The 18,851-nt window shown below is 39.2% G+C and overlaps 3 protein-coding genes across 6 annotated transcripts in view; 1 reads left to right on the top strand and 2 right to left on the bottom strand.

The window, feature by feature from the left end:
* The window catches only part of nsd1a (nuclear receptor binding SET domain protein 1a), a 1,446,438-nt gene that overhangs the window by 529,307 nt on the left and 898,280 nt on the right, over positions 1-18,851 (bottom strand). The gene's annotated exons all lie outside the window — the stretch shown is intronic.
* ctnna1 (catenin (cadherin-associated protein), alpha 1) overlaps positions 1-18,851 on the bottom strand; it is a 192,052-nt gene that overhangs the window by 107,284 nt on the left and 65,917 nt on the right. For all 4 annotated transcript variants that reach the window (XR_015506615.1, XR_015506616.1, NM_131456.2 and 1 more), the window contains 2 exon segments: positions 5,089-5,169; positions 2,773-2,925 (listed from right to left, as the gene is read on the bottom strand). Coding sequence is in view for 2 of the 4 variants with exons in the window: in NM_131456.2 (NP_571531.1) it covers positions 2,773-2,925; positions 5,089-5,169 (234 nt within the window). In the remaining 2 variants the exon portion in view is untranslated.
* lrrtm2 (leucine rich repeat transmembrane neuronal 2) lies at positions 9,981-13,427 on the top strand. The gene is given in 2 exon segments (NM_001351692.1): positions 9,981-10,622; positions 11,803-13,427. Coding segments are annotated over 2 exon segments (1,629 nt in total). The 5' UTR covers positions 9,981-10,618.

Raw genomic sequence — 18,851 nt, 5'->3', positions numbered from 1 at the left:
TATTATTATTACTTTAACTATTAATATTATTATTTATTGTTATGATGAGTATTATTATTATTATTATTATTATTATTATTAATTTCATTATTATTATTATTATTACTTTCATTATTACTATTTATTATTATGATGATGATTATTATTATTCTTAATTTCATCATTATTATTTTTACTTTTATTATTATTATTATTATTATTATTATTATTATTAGTAGTAGTAGTAGTAGTAGTAGTAGTACTACTATTATTATTTTTATTTTTTTATTAATATTATTTTTATTAATATTATAATTTTTTTACTACTACTATTACTTTTATTATTATTATTAATATTATTAATATTATTATTACTACTACTACTATTATTACTATCATTGCTATTATTATTGCTTTTATTATTATTGTTATTATTATTATTATTACTACTTTTATTATTATTATTATTATTATTATTATTATCATCATCATCGCTGCTATTGTTATTATTATTAATAATATTATTACTACTATTATTACTATTATTATTGCCAACACCCGAAAGAAAATGAGTCATAGCTCATACAGGCTTAATACATTTATAATTGCCTATTCTAAAGACAACGTGTGAGAATCTGTCATATCTAGATCACTTACTTTAATTATTAAAAAATAACTAACAGAATAAAAAAGCCCATCTGCTCACTCAGTATTGAAAGTGTAAACAGGTTTCAGATAATGAGTGGAAATAAACTTCCAACCTGTGCACAGATGCGCTATTACACTTTACCGCAGTAGAAAACACACCTCCTCTGAGCGATTTAACAAAACACGAATTGCGTTTAACACATGCAAGGATGAATCCAGACCTTGCTTTGGCACGGCGGCGTAAACCACAATGGTTCGTAAATGCCTCTAAAATGGAATTATCAAAATGAGCCCATGTTTTGTTCATGTAATCTGTGTTTGGATTAAGGTTGGAATCCATATGGTGCAACCACTGACTGGTGTCAAATCAAGGCAACGATAAAGCCTGTGACAGACAGGAGGAAGAGAGAAAAGAGGCAGAGAGGGAGACGGATGTGACTTCTGCAGACGTCTTGTGCTTCGACTATCTTTAGCCCCTGGTGAGACTCTAAGGCTTTTACTCATTACCCCTCCTTTTCCCTTCACTGATTTCCGTCTCCAGTCCGTCCCCTGTACGCCGCGTGTCACACGAGGGCCGGCCTGCCCCCTGTGGGGAGAGGTCAGCCTGAAATGTCGGTGGATGACGTGTTACCACAGGGACTAAAGATGAACAGATTTGAAAAACTAATGAGGATAGCTAACATTTCTGTCAGCTTGTCGCTGGCCCTGCCAATGCGAGCATGAGATAGAAAACCCCCAGTGATTCGGCATGAAAAACATCTATCTGGAAAATAAAGCGCCACAAGAGACGCAGCCTATTTATCGGTCTTGAATACGTTTGCCGCAAACAGAAACGACAATGCAGATTCTTTCATGAAGTCCATCAATAAGACAGCGGATATCCAGCTGTTTCGCGTTTCCCCACCGAGGCAGCACTTAACCTTGGGCTCGGAGGAGTTTCGCTCTTTGGCTGGGCTTAAAATGTGATTCGCAGTTGTGACCGTCCATACAAATGCAGTGATTGCTCGGCTGCGGCATTGTAAAGCCAGCAGCTCTGCTGCATTTGTGCCATTTGTTGACTCCTATCTGACACTTCACAAAAAATATGAAGCACAGAAGATAAAAGGGCTGTATGGCGCTTGCTTGGATCTAACAGTCATGACACGGAGACTTCCGATGCATCCCTGCATAAATAGCGATGGTGCTGGCTATCGATTAAAATTCATGCTGTTGTATTTCAGCTTTCATGCTGAAATCTGAAGTTCTTCCTCTTTCAAGCATGTACCGAATGCTTGCATGAGTGACAGCCGGGATTTCTTACGCTTTGTGGGTGGGCCTTTTTTAAATTAGCAATCTTGAAGGATCTCAGAATCATCTAGTATAACTGGGGTTTGTTTTGGGCTCATGTTGAAGTGCTCGACCCGCCAATACAGCAGCTGACAGACATCCTACACACTTCTCATGATCTAACAAATAAAGCTAAATATTTAAAAACTTCCATTGCACAAAACCATCACAGTCCTTACAAGATCTACAGATTAGGCATAATAATGGGAACGTTGCTCACAGCAAGCGATTTGAAGTCTGACAGTAATTGTCTTCAAATCTGTTGAAGGCGGCGAATTTGTTACAAAAGCGATGCTTTGATGGGGATGAATTTAGAGATGCAACTTCTCTGCAGCATGCTGTCAGCATACTAAAACCCTTGCAAATACAAAGAGTCTCTTAAAATCACCCCCTTTCAAGCACAGGTACCTAAAATATAAATCCCCCCCCCAAAAAATACAGTTTATAAACTCCCTAATCGGTCCATCCTCTCTACATTTAATCTAGTCTGCCAAAACATCTCACACTTATCATGTACGTGACAGCTACTACAAAAACACAGATTTAATAAGCCCACAATAAACACCCTGAAGGCTGATCTGTCTAATGCAAAAATACTACAAAGATCAATGTCTTAACTATAGACGACAGACTAACAATCAGCGGTTTCCTTCAAGTCAAGCGTGCTCTTTGAGATGCCATGTTCAACAAAGGAACAGCTAGTCTGGATGAGTACAAATAATGTTCCATCATTTGTTTTGAAGCAAATCCAGAAATTAAAATCCGCAATAGACGAGGGACAGTAATTGGCACTTCATAGAGGAGAAAACAGGTGCCTACCTCAATCAGTTTGTTGGCGTGCTCACGGAAAACTTGGGCATATTCCTTCACCTCCTTTTCATTACCATTCTTGGCAGCTTCGATCAATACCAGCAGAGGAACATTGGTCTCCAGAAAAGAGTCCGACACGTGGTCCATCACAGCCTTCCGCAGCTGAAATTATAAACACACAAACACAAATCCTTAGCTTGTATATGATCATCGTGAGCACCTGGGTTTGGTGTATTCATTTATAACATATAATGTAAACAACATGCATCTTTAAGAACTGTCCAGATACATTACCACCATGAAGGAGCTAAAATACTCCTGTTAACACCTGTAATGATGCCAAACCTACATTGCCAGATCACATAATGGAAAATGTTTTATACATACACCACGTTTTTAAAAAGTACACTAAATATTGTATAACTGCAAATAAATCTTCTAAACTACCTGAAAAAAAAAGTGTTGTCGCTTATCCAAGTTTTAGGAACAACAAATAATAGCTTAAATTCTAGTTGATCATTTGGTATCAGAAGTAGCTTATGAAAGGCAAAGGCCTGTAGATTACGTTTATTTTACCAGAATAAAATATGAACATGTCTTGATTTTTAATGATTTCATCAGGACAGAAAGGTCTGACTTTGCTCAGATCCATTTGATGCAGAGTTTGTAATCAAAAACTGGATGCAAGAATCTATCATTACATACACTACCTGACAAAAGTCAAAAGCCTATGATCCAAGTTTTAGACCAACGAATAATACTTAACTTCTAGTTTATCACTTGGTATCAGAAGTGGCTTGTATTATGGGCAAAGCCCTCTAGACTATACTTATTTTACCACAATAAAATAACATTTTAATTATTTAATTAAAACAGAAAAGGTCTGACTTTGCTTAAACAAAAGTCTTGTCATTAACAGAAATAATGTCCAGTATAGAATATAAAGTCCTGCTGCAGTGGAGAAACGATGAATATGGTGTCTGACTCCATCATGAGCTTGGAGGACTGCATCCATACATCTCTGACATGACTCACATCACTGATTAATAAAGTCATCTGGAATGGCAAAGAAAGTGTTCTTGCAGGACTCCCAGAGTTCATCAAGAATCTTCGGAAATGCCTCCTCCATCTTACATTAGACATGCTCAATAATGCTCATGTCTGGTGACTGGGCTGGCCAATCCTGGAGCACCTTGACCTTCTTTGCTTTTAGGAGCTTTGATGTGGAGGCTGAAGTATGAGAAGGAGCGCTATCCTGCTGGAGAATTTGCCCTCTCCTGTGGATTGTAATGTGATGGGCAGCACAAATGTCTTGATACCTCAGGCTGTTGATGTTGCTATCAACTCTGCAGATCTCTCGCACGCCCCCATACCGAATGCAACCCCAAAACCATGAATTTTTCTTCACCAAACTTGACTGATTTCTGAGAATCTTTGGTCCATGCTGGTTCATGTAGGTCATCTGCAGTATTAGTGATGATTGGGATGCAGATCAACAGATGATTCATCTGAAAGATCCACCTTCTGCCACCTTTTATAATTGATCAACTAGAAGTCCAGTTATTATTTGTTGCTTTTACAACCGGGATCAACAACAAAACTTTTGTCCGGTGGTTTATATATACACAGTCCAAACGTCTGCTTATCCTGTATTTTAACTTTAATAACTTAAATTGCCCGTTTAATCTTATTTTGTTTACAATCCCAGAGCTTTAATAGACCCCAGTTTCTGAACTTGAGTTTAATATGTCTGGGAGATTACAGTAATGTCTACGCTGACATACAAATACACAGTACTGTATTCAAATGACATGCATATATAAACATTGCAAATATAAATATCAAATAAACCTGTTAAACAAACAGAAACAGTTGGATGTGATGACGTCAGTAATGTGCATATTGATGTATGACATCATCTAAAAACATTTAGCAACTGAACAGCTTAACACAGGGGTGCCCAAACTCGGTCCTAGAGGGCTGATGTCCTTTATAGTTTAGCTCCAACTTCCTTCAACACACCTGCCAGGAAGATTTTGTAAAGCTAGATTAGCTGGTTGAGGTGTTTAATAGGGGTTGGAACTAAAATATGCAGGACAGTGGCCCTCCAGGACTGAGTTTGGGCACCCCTGGCTTAACGTCTTTCCATTGAAAATAGCTGGGAGCATTGTACACAACACTTTTACACTCTCACTTTGAACGTAATGTAATAATATGCACCATTTGGAAAGCTCCTTTACAATTAAAATTACTGTAAATAGCGTGGTAGACACAACCTTGAATCAAATATAATGTAAATAAATGATTGTTTCGTGGTGTACAGACCTGTCTGCGGAGGTCACGGGTCTTCTTAGTCATTCTGTCAATAGCCGTGTTGAGGGCATCGCTCTTCTCCTTACGTCCAGCCTGCGATTAAAAACAAACGGGGGAAAATAGTTAGAAAAACCTCTTTTAAAGTTATATTCAGGGCTGTTTGGAAATAGAAAAATGATAGGTGGGAGTTAAAGATGCGAGCTGAAAGGACAAGACAAACTTATGAGATATGATGGATAAGATGCATCTTCTGCAGTGGGAGAAAATGTGAAACAGCATGAGTCACTTGAATTGTTATAACCCCCTGTGGCAAGCATTTCATTCTTAAAAACTTTGTAGGGGTTTTGGTATCTTCACCCCCCACCCCACCCGCTCCCTTTGGCGATTATTGTTTCTTATGACTAACGTGACTTCTGGTGCTGTCAGGAGGCACACGCCCACATTCTTTCACCAATCCATTTTTCAGCTCAAAAAGCCAGAGTTTCTGTCTGTCACTTTCCTGAGCTGGGCTTAAGTAGCCCGTGAAATAATTCATGACACAAATAGCTCTCCTGCTGTGCAAGAATAAAAAAAAACAACGAAAAAAATGAAAGAATGGAAGGGAAAGGCACATTAGTTAAAATGGGACATGCTTTTTGCACTGGTGTCCGATTCCTCCAGCCCCAAACATCAAGGATTACAATGAAACCAATGCTCTTCTTGAACTTACTGAATAAGTCACACTTAACGTCTTTGCACACTGACGTCCAAAATGTTGGTATGCATTTTTTTATATATAGGTGCCAAAAAAACAAAACGGCATGCAAAGAAACCTTGCACTGAGTCCGATGCATATTAATCAGATGCAAAAAATATGTATATATTAAGTCATATTAAGCATTGATGCCTTGTACGCTTCCCTCTTCCTCAAAAAAAAAATATTGTGTTCATCCAATCCACTGCACAGAGAGATAGGATAGTCCACCAAGTTATTTGGGGATCCTGAATTGTGAAGTGCCATTGATGTGATGCAAAACCTGTAAAGAGATGATGCCAACCGTCAAGGACCAAAGACAACACATACGAAGAAATGATGCCAACCATTCTAGGGGGTCTCTATAATCACAGATCAGTCCTAGAGTCTACTAATACTCAAATGGACCATCGAAATAAAGTGTTACCCAATAATCATTCATTAATCGTAATCGAATTAAATGTTTAATTAATTGAGATTTTGATTTTAGGTCAAATAGCCCAAATCTAACTTAGCAATATACTCAGAATAAAAAGTTCATAGCAGTACATCTATCACAGACGTCAAGCCGTAACTAATTTAAAGTGAAAATATAACCACCAGTGTGTGCGAAATGTGCTATACAAATAATTTGTGCAATGTGCACATGCTTTTCTTGCTTGACATTTCTTGCAAGTCAACGTTTCAGGCAACCAAAAAGGCAGTATTTATTTATTTATTTTTTTTTTTTGAAGTACAAGTACAACCCTTTGTGTAACAAGTCAAACTCCTTGTAACAATGCACAAAGTTGAGCCTGGTCATGCAGAGTTCACATGTCAGCGAACACAAAGATACAATAATTGATGTTAAAAGATAAATCTTAGCAATTTCCACACTTAAAAGGCCTCCCAGTCAGTTTGGCTGGAGTTGGAAGAGCGCATCTCACTCACATGCCCCAGACAAATTGCTCATGTGCAGTGGGAAGGTAAATCTTCAGCACAGCGAAAAGCCTAGGGGAAGGCCGTCACAGGGGCACAAGCAGCAAAAGCGTGACAGTCAATGAAATATGGCAATGGCACTGGCAGCTCGGCCCCCTCCACCCTCAGCCCACTGGGTGGTACACGGTAGGAGGCGAGTGACCGCCATCGGCCTTAATCCCCTCCTGATTTCATGCCGGTCGGATATAAAAGCACTTCAGAACAACAGACTCTCAAGCGTAATGGTGAGGGGCTGTCAATTCTAAATCACTAACCATCAGGTGAGGTGTTCATTGAGCTGTACAAACATTACCCTAATTAGCGTAGATGTTTCATTCATGCGTTGCATAAAAAAGTAATGATAAAAACTTGACGGATATGAGTTATACGAATGCATGTTCCCCTAGAGGGCAAAATGACTTGGATCGCTCAATATTGATTTTGCTTCAAGCACCAGCACTTAATTGGGCAGTCATTTGATTCCTCACACTAGTTTACATGGTGTTTTCACACATATAGTTAATGATAGTCAGGCAAAGCCGTGCTTGCAGCATGAACTAATCTCCCTGCAGATTTGCGGAGAAAGAAAAAGATTTTAAAACAGTCAGCAGAGACATCCCTTAAGGGCAGATTACACACAGTATCCGTAAAAAAGTAATATGACCTATGGAAAAAGATGACAAACAAATAAATCATACGGACACGAAATGGCTCGGGTCATTTTGGAAAGTGACCAGCCCAAAAAAAGAAACACAGATGTTCAAATTAAAGCACAGCAGGTACAATGGCAATTTTAGCACTACCTACACTCACGCCGCGTGCTTATAAAAAGCAAAAGCATGTGTTTAAGTGGCTTATCTGCATCAAGAAGACTTTTTAAAAATGGTTGCATTCATTAAATGCCAATGCATGTACTCTAATTAAAAAAATAATAGTTAAGCTTTCTAACTTGACATAAGGTTGTGAATCTAACACTATGTGAGATTCTGAAAAAAGCAGGTAATGCACAGACCAACTACAACAGACCAATAATTATCTATAAAAACAAGAATAATTTTTTCACAGCAGGCGATTTGACATCCGGCAATAATTGTCTTGAAATAAATGGGAAGCAGAGAATGTTACAAAAGCAGTGCACTGATGGCTGTAGCTGCGTCATTTTAATGGGGTAGTGATCGGAAAGCATTGCTCATAGAGTTTGAATAGGTAAGCTAAACAGTTAGCAAACCCAGGGTATATGCAGGAATCCTAAAAGGCTAATTTCAATATCTTTTCAAGACCTTCCCAGAATAAACCGCCACCAAATTCTTAGTATCAAAACTTTAACTTGAACATTTGTAGTTAAATAAATCAATGGAGCACAACCATGCAACAGAACTCGGATAAGCTCAGAAGAAACGAAGCTTGAAAGAAATTACGTGGTTGTTTTCAGCGACATGCTTCAGCCACTCTTCAAACTTTCTCCAACCAGGAGTACACAAACTTATATTTTCCCTTTTTGCTGTCTGTTTCGCTACACGTGTATCTTCATCGCCACATCAACTTCCCACGTTAGTCGCAAATTGTGACATCAACCAGACGGAGAAGCTTGGTCTGACGGTCAGCCTGGCCCAAACCAATCATGTAGATGGACAAAAATATATTTATGTATGTTTGTTTTTTGTAGTCGAAGCTAAGCAGGGCTAACCCTGGTCAGTACCTGGACAGGAGACCACATGAGAAAACTAGGTTGCTGTTGGAAGTGGGGGCCAGCAGGGGGCACTCAACCTGCATTCTGTGCGTGTCCTAATGCCCCGGTAAAAAGTGAAGGGGACACCATACTGTCAGTGAGCGCAGTCTTTCGGATGAGACGTTAAGCCGATGCCCTGACTCTCTGGTCATTAAAAATCTCATGGCGCTTCTCATAAAGAGTAGGGGTGTAACCTCGGTGTCCTGGCCAAATTCCCTCACCCATCATGGCCTCCCAATCATCCCCATACACAGAATTGGCTGTTTCACTGTCTCTCCACTCAACCTATAACTGGTGGGGAGCGCATAAGTGCTTTTGTCCTTTGTCTGTCGTCGCATCATCCAAGTGGATGCTGCACACTGGTGGTAGTGTGGAGAGACCCCCCCCCCCTCATGATTGTGAGGCGCTTTGGGTGTATGGCCATTACGATAAATGCTCAATATGAATCCACATTACTTAAACACTGGACAATGCTTGAAATAATTTAAGAGCTTATCTCGGACAAAACGAGATTAAGACTTTAATACCTTTTAAGGGCTTTAATTCTCTCATAATTGATTTATCAACTTTTAATACTTTAAGACCCCGCAGACACCGTGAAACCAATAATAAAACTATGTATAAAAAAATATGTATTAAAATTTAAAACAACAAACAAAAAAAGTATCCAGATCTATTCCTTTAGCTTAGGCAGTAAGCTCAAAAGGGCCGTCATCCAACACGTCAGGCACAAATTCAATAAAACATGAATTCCCATTATATTAAGTTCAGCAAACCCACATGAAGAAAAATCAGCCAAATGACAGGGGAGCGTAGAAAAATGCATGTCTATGTTTAGTGAAATCTCCTGTGACGCCATGCAGTGTGAATGCTCTATTAAGTCCAGCATTCAGACTCCATCCCCACCACCGCAGATAGATAGACAGCAGTGTAAAAAGGTCTCTGTGACGTCGGTTTGGTTGTGACGTGTTTTGTGTTAAAAACCTGAATGAGCAAAAGGGAGAGAGAAGGGAAGGGCCAATCAGAATGCAAGTCACTGTAGATCAAACTGTCCACGAGCTTCCAGTGTCAACTTATTATCATAAATTCACACATCAACTAAAACAAAAGCACACGATAGATGTTATTTTACCGCTATAGATGGGTTATTACAAACAAGCAAGAGTAGCAAATTACAAATATAAACAAACATACAAATATGTAGTAGCTGAGCAGACAGGAAGCAGATGAAGAGATTTAAGGCAATTGTTAATTTCAGCTGTGAACTGCGGCAACACGTTGCAGTTATCAATATTCTGACTGTGACGAACCAGAGAAAAAAGTAAGGGAGGGGGAGGGTGCGTTGAATCAAACGCCAAAGCACTGTGCGAGTGTGCAAGGCGGAAAGTGAGCGAGCCAGGGAGCGAACCAAAGAGAGAGAGAGAGGAGGGAAAAAGAGAGAGAGAGAGAAACTGCACTGATGATCGACGCCAGCCTGCCACCACTCTGTAGCAGTGAGTGGCTGCAACAAAAGCACAGAATAACATCTCAGCTCCTCTCCTCTGCTTTTCCCCCTCACTGCATCTCCTTTCCTCGGTGCCGAGAACTCAACACAGCACAGCAGAGACACACGAAACTGCCGTCGCAAGCGCAGCCTCTGCCTGCCATCAACAAGTTAGGGATGAAGGACCTCGGAGCGGTGAAAGAGGAATGTGTGATCTTCAATTAACCAATTGAGCTGACATCATTGCGGTGGAAAGGGAAAGAGGCAGCTAAGGGATGGACAGATCTGCTCAGCAGTGCTCCTTTGGATGCAAATCCTGAACTTCAGATTTAAGGATTCTTGGAAGGCAAATAATGTTCGTCTTTTCTTAATCTGGGAATTGAAAAGGACTGGAAAAAGGGAAAGACGCAAATAACAGGGAGGAAAAAGAGAGAGGAGAAAAAAAAAAAACAGCATCCCAGGACATGGAATTCCTGAATTCGATTCAACTGGGGGGGCTCAGCACTTTATTTCTGAAGAGCCTGATTCCTTTTGTATTTACCCAAAAGGCTTTTTTCCCTTTGGATTTCTCTTCCATCTGGCTGCTCCAAAAGTCTGCGGAAAAAGACAGTTGAATGCAGCCTCCGATGTGCACAAAAGAATGGGTAAGTTATCCGTTTTATTCACAGAGTCTGGACCTGAATAGACAATGTAGTGAGTAGGAGGGGGGACAGTGGCTGGCAGGGTCTCTGGAAACATCTATATACATAAAACGCTGCTTTTTTATCTGGCATGCTTGACATTAAATAATTGGGGGAAAAAATGACACGAGCCACTGGAAAGAGATTGTATATAATAAGGTATGACTATATAATCATACGTTGTCATATTGTCAGTGTATAAATATATATATATATATATATATATATATATATATATATATATATATATATATATATATATATATATATATATATATATATATATATATATATATATATATAAATATATATATATATATATATATATATATATATATATAAATATATATATATATATATATAAATAAATATATATATATATATATATATATATATATATATATATAATATATATATATATATATATAAATATATATATATATATATATATATAATATATATATATATATATATATATATATAAATATATATATATATATATATATATAAATATATATATATATATATATATATATATAAATATATATATATATATATATATATATATAAATATATATATATATATATATATAAATATATATATATATATATATATATATATATATATATATATATATATATATATATATATATATATATATATATATATATATATATATATATATATAAATATATATATATATATATATAAATATATATATATATATATATATATATATATATATATATATATATATATATATATATATATATATATATATATATATATATATATATATATATATATATATACACACATATATATATACACACATACACTGCATCATAGAAATGAATAAGTAAATAAAACTAATGTGGACCTGATATTATAAACAATATATATACACAAATCGCAGTTGATACTAAATGATGAAACATGATAAATACATGCATTAAAATGATAAATAAAATGAGTGAGCATTCCCCTCAAATGTTCTTAAAAATTCCTGGATTAACAGGCAGATTGCTTCATGTTGACAAATACAGAAGAGCGCGCATGATAGTGGGAAAAATTGTTTCTGTATACTGCAGAGATTAGATTTCCCTCCCCCCGGTTTATTTTCTTATCTTTAAACCCACCCAGGTTTCCATTCAAGGTGGCCATTGGTGGGACAAGCACCAGCGGCACTTTGTGTGATCAGCATGCTACTGTGCCTCCCTCCTGTGTCATGCACAACCTGCCCCCAGAAATGCCGATGTGAAGACCTGCAGTTTTACTGCGACACACAGGGGCTCCTGGCGCCCCCAGACGGTGTGGATAAAGGGGCCCTTGGACTTTCACTCAGACACAACAGCATCAGCGAGCTCAGCTCAGACCAGTTCTTCGGCTTCACCCAGCTCACTTGGCTTCACCTGGACCACAACCAAATAACCACAGTGCATGAGGATGCCTTCCAGGGGCTGTACAAGCTCAAGGACCTTAACCTGAGCTCAAACCGCATCACCAAGCTGCCAAACACAACCTTCATCCACCTCATCAACCTGCAGATCTTGGATCTCTCCTTCAACCAGATGACTGCTCTGGAGCCTGAGCTCTTTCACGGGCTTCGGAAACTCCAGATCCTTCACCTGCGATCAAACTCCCTGCGCACAACACCCGTGCGGGCCTTCTGGGACTGCCGGAGCTTGGAATACCTTGGCCTGAGCAACAACCGGCTCCGTAGCCTGGCCCGGAATGGCTTTGCCGGGTTAATTAAGCTGCGGGAGCTCCATTTGGAACACAATCACTTGACCAAGATTAACTTGGCTCACTTCCCTCGTCTGGTCGCCCTCCAGTTCCTTTATCTACAGTGGAACAAGATCAACAACTTAACATCTACCATGGAGTGGAAATGGACAACTCTGGAGAAATTGGATCTCACTGGGAACGAGATTCGTGTACTTATCCCCGAGGTGTTCGAGACTTTGCCCAGCCTCAAGATCCTGCTGCTGGATAACAACAAACTGAGCAACCTCGACAGCCAAACCATGGATATGTGGAAGTCCCTAAATGTGATCGGGCTGTCAAGCAACCTTTGGGAATGTACCAAACGGATCTGCAATTTGGCCACTTGGCTGAGCACCTTTAAGGGTAGATGGGAGCATTCTATCCTCTGCTACAGTCCTGAGTATGCACAGGGTGAGGAAATACTGGATGCCGTTTACGGATTCCAACTTTGCCAAAATTTCTCGGCCCCGGTCGTACTGACCAGTACCAGCACGGAGGCCATGCTCCCTGACATCACGAGCTCCCTGTTCGGAAATATGCAGACCCCTACGCAAGACTTCTATGCAGAGGATTTTGGGAGCTTTACGATTGTCACTACTACCACCACTACCACACAACCCCCACGCACTGCCCTCGCTACTACTATGACGGTGGAGGGGGCAGATGTTACAGAGGACTACTCTGCGATGGACAACACATTGCTGACCCAGAGGGTCATCATTGGTACCATGGCTCTGTTGTTTTCCTTCTTTCTCATCATTTTTGTAGTGTACATATCACGCAAATGCTGCCCTCCAACTCTGAGGCGGATCCGCCATTGCTCGGCCATTCAGAACCGGCGACAGATGAGGACCCAGCAGAGGCAGCCAATGGCGGACCTGGCTACACAGGTGCCCTATAATGAGTACGAGACCAGTCATGAGGAGGGTGCACTTGTGATCATCAATGGCTATGGGCAGTGCAAATGTCAGCAACTGCCTTACAAAGAGTGTGAAGTATAAACTCTATTTATTCCTGCAGCTTATGGGTTTAACCATTTGTCCATTTCAAAAGATACAGGGTTTGCTTTTGGACTTTTCTTTCATTTTCAGTTTGTATGAAGAAGAATATTCCTTTGAAATTGTTAGCTTTGAAATTCTATGAAAGTTTGAGATGACTGGGATGAATTTGAAGAGAAGAAATATAAAGAAATCCACAAGTTTATTTTTGTAATACAAATGCAAAGGTTCATATCGAGCTGGGGCAATCAATCTCAGCAGAGGAAGGTTGGATGTGTCACTGCATCGCCAGTTTGTGTACTATGTATTCTGCAGCACAGAGGAGATGAGAAATCTATAGCCAAACCTCCTGGAACCCTGTGCTCCAGAAAACAGTTTATAAAATGTCATATCTTCTGATAAATGGTGAAAATTTATTTCATGGGGAAAAAAAAATAGTGTTACATATGCTGAGCAGTGCAAATTTAAAAGGATAAAAAAAAGACATTTGGTGCACGTTAGCAACACTATAGATCTCACTCACACATTCGCTTTTGGGGAGAGGAAAAAAAAAGCAGATGTATACAAAAGCATCGACTCACCTTTTCTAAATTGAGAACGAGTACTGTTACAAATTAAGCCACATAATGCAATTTAGATTCGAACAGAGAATTCAACCCACTCGCATTACTCGGCTTCCTCATGTGGCAGAAATGATCGTTTCACTTTGATCGAGTCTTAAATTCAAACTAATGAGAACACTTAACAGCCTTCCCGTTTCTGCATTTGGTTAAATTCAATAAACTCCATCCGCTTCCTTGAACTCTTAAAGTCTAGCACTTTGTGTGAAAAGGTTAATGTCCAATATGGCTCTGCACTGGTTCAACAAAATGTCTGTTGAACAAACTCCCTCTATTACAACTTCAGCAGGGGTTTACTAAATGTTAAACAGAGGCAAGTGCTCGATTATCATTGTGCATATATTCTTACATAAGATGGCTCAAAACACTGACATCCTCACTGTGATGGAACAATGCTGCTTAGATCACTGCATCATTAATTAAATGGTAGAGTCTATCAAAGAAAGCAACACAATGAAGCAAACATCAGCTAGAACAACTTGCAAGGGAAAAGGGAAGAGCTAGAAATAGGAAGGCATGCAGAGGACTGACAATTGTCTCCTAAAAATAAGTATGTGCGCTTGGCGTCGCACTCTTTAAATGCAGCAAAGAGAATAATCACACCTGACAGCTTCAACATTAAGTCAATTAAGCCCACGGAAAATTAATCTAATATTAACCCCCCAAAACTCTGCCCTGCAAGTTACAGCCTCTTCAGACTGTAGAAAAGCAGTACTACTTAAAACAAAAACTTCACAGAAACAAGAGCATTACTTCATAGCTCTGCTCCTTTTAGTCCATAATCACTACACAAACAAAAAAAAAAAAACTTTGTCTGTGCAAAAATATTCACAGGTTCATAGCAAGGACACGAAAGAAAAGCTGAAGCGAAGCATATCGCAGCTCTCAGGAGAGCATGCAGAAGACGACGGGAGGCTCGGTCAGGAGACATTTGTATGCAGCACTGAGAGGACAGGCATTAGCATCAAACTAAAGAAGCCGCTGCTGCAGTAGCTCTTTGTGTTGCAATCAAGAGTTGGGGGCAGGGATGCACAGGGGGGAACAGAGAGCAAAAACACCAGTTAACGTCTAATTGAAGTCAATGAGCGTCTTAGGAGCCGCTGAATCAGGGTACAGAAACCATTAGAGGACGAAAAAAAAAATGCATGACAACAGTGACTGACAACACCTTGGGCAAGATCTGGAAAACTTTGAATGCCACCCTAGACTAGCCGTAATAAGACTTATTGGCTTCCTGCAGAAAAAAAATAATTAATCATCAAGCTTTATAGCTTGAGAGAAAACTGTTATAAAAATAAACATCCAGTCATATCCTGGCAGAGATTTTTTTTAAGAGGAAAGCTCCAAATCTGAGATATTGGCATTTATATCAAAGCTGTTTTTTGGTCACCTTCCTAAAAGTAGTAGGAGAGACAAAACTTGAACAACGGTGAAATACTGAAATTAAGTGTGCCTGAACAGACTGGTTAATGTTGTCCTCTAGAGGGTGCTATAAAATACCATGAGTGAAGAACCAATGCAACTTATTTTCTCTAGCTCCAACCTTGCTAAAGACAGTTTTATATTGGTAAGGGCAACCACAGAGGGAATGTAGGTCTGTGTAGCTTATATGTTCTGCCATCCAGAAGGCGTAGCTGGGAATTTCAATGCTGTTGGACTAAAGAAAGGCTACAGCTTACATTTTACTGAGCCAAGAACATACACCAATGATGTTGCTTTGTTTTGGATTTAGTGAAGCTGACCTTTGCTTTCTGCGCTACTCAAAAACACCTTGCATGATTATTAAAAAGTTTACCTGAAATGCACATCAGCACCATTCCCAAAACAAAGGAAAAAAATGTCAAGACAAGCCTTGTATGCTTATCCTGTAGGCATATGAGGTAGGGGAAGAATGATTTTATAATGAAATACCGAAACATCTTTTTAAACTATCAGCTTATAAGCAAAAATCACTGAACATGAATCCATTTGCACTCCTGTAAACCTTTTTTTATTATTTTTTATGTTGGGGGAAGTGGTTATCATGCCATTCGCTGAATCCTGCTGCTCACTCTGGCCAAATGAATCCCCTTTCAACAAAAAAAAAAAAAAAGAAAAGAAAAAAAAACACAACCCAAAAACTTCTTTGTGCAAAACTGAATGCTTCTCACCCTCCTCTCCCCAAAACCCCGCTTTTTTCCTTTTGTATTGTAATATGTACTATTTCATATCTGTATAGTGGGTAAAGATGTGGCCAACTGAAAAGCTCTTTTTTTTTTCCTTAAGACGTATATTTTTAAATAAAAATGTTACAATTTATAAATGCTTTGGTCTAGTATGCTCTTCAGGTCCCCAAAGTCTTACTTGCCTGTAAACACTGTTGGTTTCTTTTAAATATCTTCAACACAAAGAAACGCTATCGTGTATCAAGTGTGCTGAATACAGAGATGGCTGAAAGGCTTTTAAGGCAGGTGCACTCAGGGTATTCGGTCTGGGCTTCAGGCAAGGTGCCCTTCTGAAGTAAATGGCTTCTGATATCATTAACATTATCATAACCCGGCACTCACCTGCCCTTCTAAACCGAGATAACAACCTGCCTGAATGACTGGCATCAAATGCAACAACACGTCCGAGATTCCACTCTAGCCCAGGGCAGAATCAGCTTAAAAATGCTATTATATACGCACAATGATTGACGTTGGTTGGAAGTGATTATCTAGCCCACTGGTTTTTGATTTAAATACGATCTAAATAGTGATAGGCTGGTGGACGCTGCTTGAAAAGTTTTGCAGGTGAATTACATGCGAGCATTAGCAAGTGCCACATATCCATGTATCCGTCTGGACAGGTTTTTCAGTCTTCATTCCTACGAGGTTCTTCGGTGAGCAGAGAACGTAAAATGGTGCTGATGCATGACATTACCAGTGGGAAATTACCGAGGTCTCAGACGCTCCAGAAATACTCGTCCAAAAATAAATGAAAAGGCAAGTTAGTCACTCTGAACCCACATAAACTGAATTCCATCCAAAGCTGTGCTTTGAGAAAATAATTGTTAAATCTAAGCATTAGCCAGGAAGAGGAAGAAGCGTGCTCTTAAAAGAAAAATGCATTAATAAACAATGTACGTGCATTGGAAAGCCATGAGCAAAGAAAACAAAGATTTACTCAATATCACTGCAGCTGCAGTCTCTGTGGAGGTTTCACAAATGTGAGGGTGGCAGCAAGCATATGCCACAACAGCTACCCGTCTGCGTTATATACTGTGCACTGCACAAGAACTGCAGGGCAAGCTGGAAGAAAACCAATTTCCAGTGCAGAATGAAGGGACCAAAAACATAAATAATACCCAGACTGTTACGATATGCCTAACCTTGGGAGTCCAATACATCAGGCACAGTGAATATCAGCTTTAACGTAGCCATTTTAAATGCTTTTTCTATAAATAATGCATTCGGTTACCCAGCCACTTTAACAACAATGATAGCGCATGTGTCATCGCTGCCTCGCAGTTTAAAGATTTTTAGATCTTTTGTAAATCTCAAGACCTTGTAACCCAAACGATGCAATTGCTTTTAGTGATTTTACTCGAGGTAAAGAGGAGAAGTCGCCGGTCCACTCCCTCCAGGCAGCTGTTGACCACTGGTTCACAGAATCACTGCCTATAGGCATTTTTTTTTTTCTCAGTGAAAAAGGAAAGTTGTCTGGGAGTGGCTGAAGCTGAGCATGATTTATAGAGGACTGCTATTTCTTGGCCAGACGGCGAAGATGCTTTGTGACTACAGAGGCCTCAGATGCAGCAGCTTTCTAAGGCTTTTCACTCACTGCGAAAGGAAGCTATTAACTCCAAAGGTCACTTTTTAATTTGGTTGCGCCCCTACGAGGCAGAGGTCTGTCCTCGACTAAGGAAATGAAAACAGAAGTGATTTAACTCAGGATTTAAGTACACTAAGAAGAACAGAAGATAGTGAGAAGATATTGTGCGTTTCAACTTTGCGCTCCAACTGTACACCATGTACCCAATTACTAAAGCTCGTTTAAACCCTGCAGGAAGTCACTAACACACACACAGACACAAAAAATGCAACCATGAGACCAGAGGAAAATTGGCTAATACTTTTAGAGGACTTCTTATTGTACCACGGCAGTCGCTCCAAACGTTAATTTGTTTCCTCTGTTTTTACGTCCATGAAAAAGGGTCTTATTTTTCTCCCTGCATCATTTCTTTAGAGCTCGTAGCTCTCAGGGACCACAGAGGATGAATGGACACCTCTCTTCAAAACAAGTCTCTCAAAATGAACTATATTAAAGCAAAGGGCCGAAGCTCCATTAGCCACCAAGGGTAGTCATCCCTCATCCACTGCCTGATCAAAGCGGTCAACAAAAAAGGAAATGATAGCGAGAGGCGCAATGCGGCTCAATGAACCAGCGAGCGAAAAATAAAAGCATTTTTCGTTACATTCAGGAGAAGCACTAGTGCTCTTGGATGTTAAGATGATAGCAAATGTTGTAGTGCTAATTACTAGCTGCTCATGAAGAAAGTCAAACTCTATTCGGCAAAGGGGAAATGATAGATATAGATGAAGACATGCACAGGTTTAATCAAACAGGCATCTTTTAGTAGATCGCAAGCATGCTTTCCAATTCCTTGGTTTAAAAAGGATAGCTCAAAGATGTTAAATTCTAGGAAATCTGCAAGCGTGTGTGTGTATTGGTTTAGTCAGGACTTTTAAAATGTGATGTTTACAGCTGTAGCTTAAAATATCCATGATGCAATGGATGGTAACAGATGGAGAAAAGATTTTAACCAGTTTCAGTAAAACTTTAAAGG

Source organism: Danio rerio, chromosome 14, assembly GCF_052040795.2.
Source record: "Danio rerio strain M-AB ecotype USA chromosome 14, GRCz13ab, whole genome shotgun sequence".
In the NCBI taxonomy this organism is placed as follows: domain Eukaryota; kingdom Metazoa; phylum Chordata; class Actinopteri; order Cypriniformes; family Danionidae; genus Danio; species Danio rerio.
This window is presented reverse-complemented; position numbering and strand designations above follow the sequence as displayed.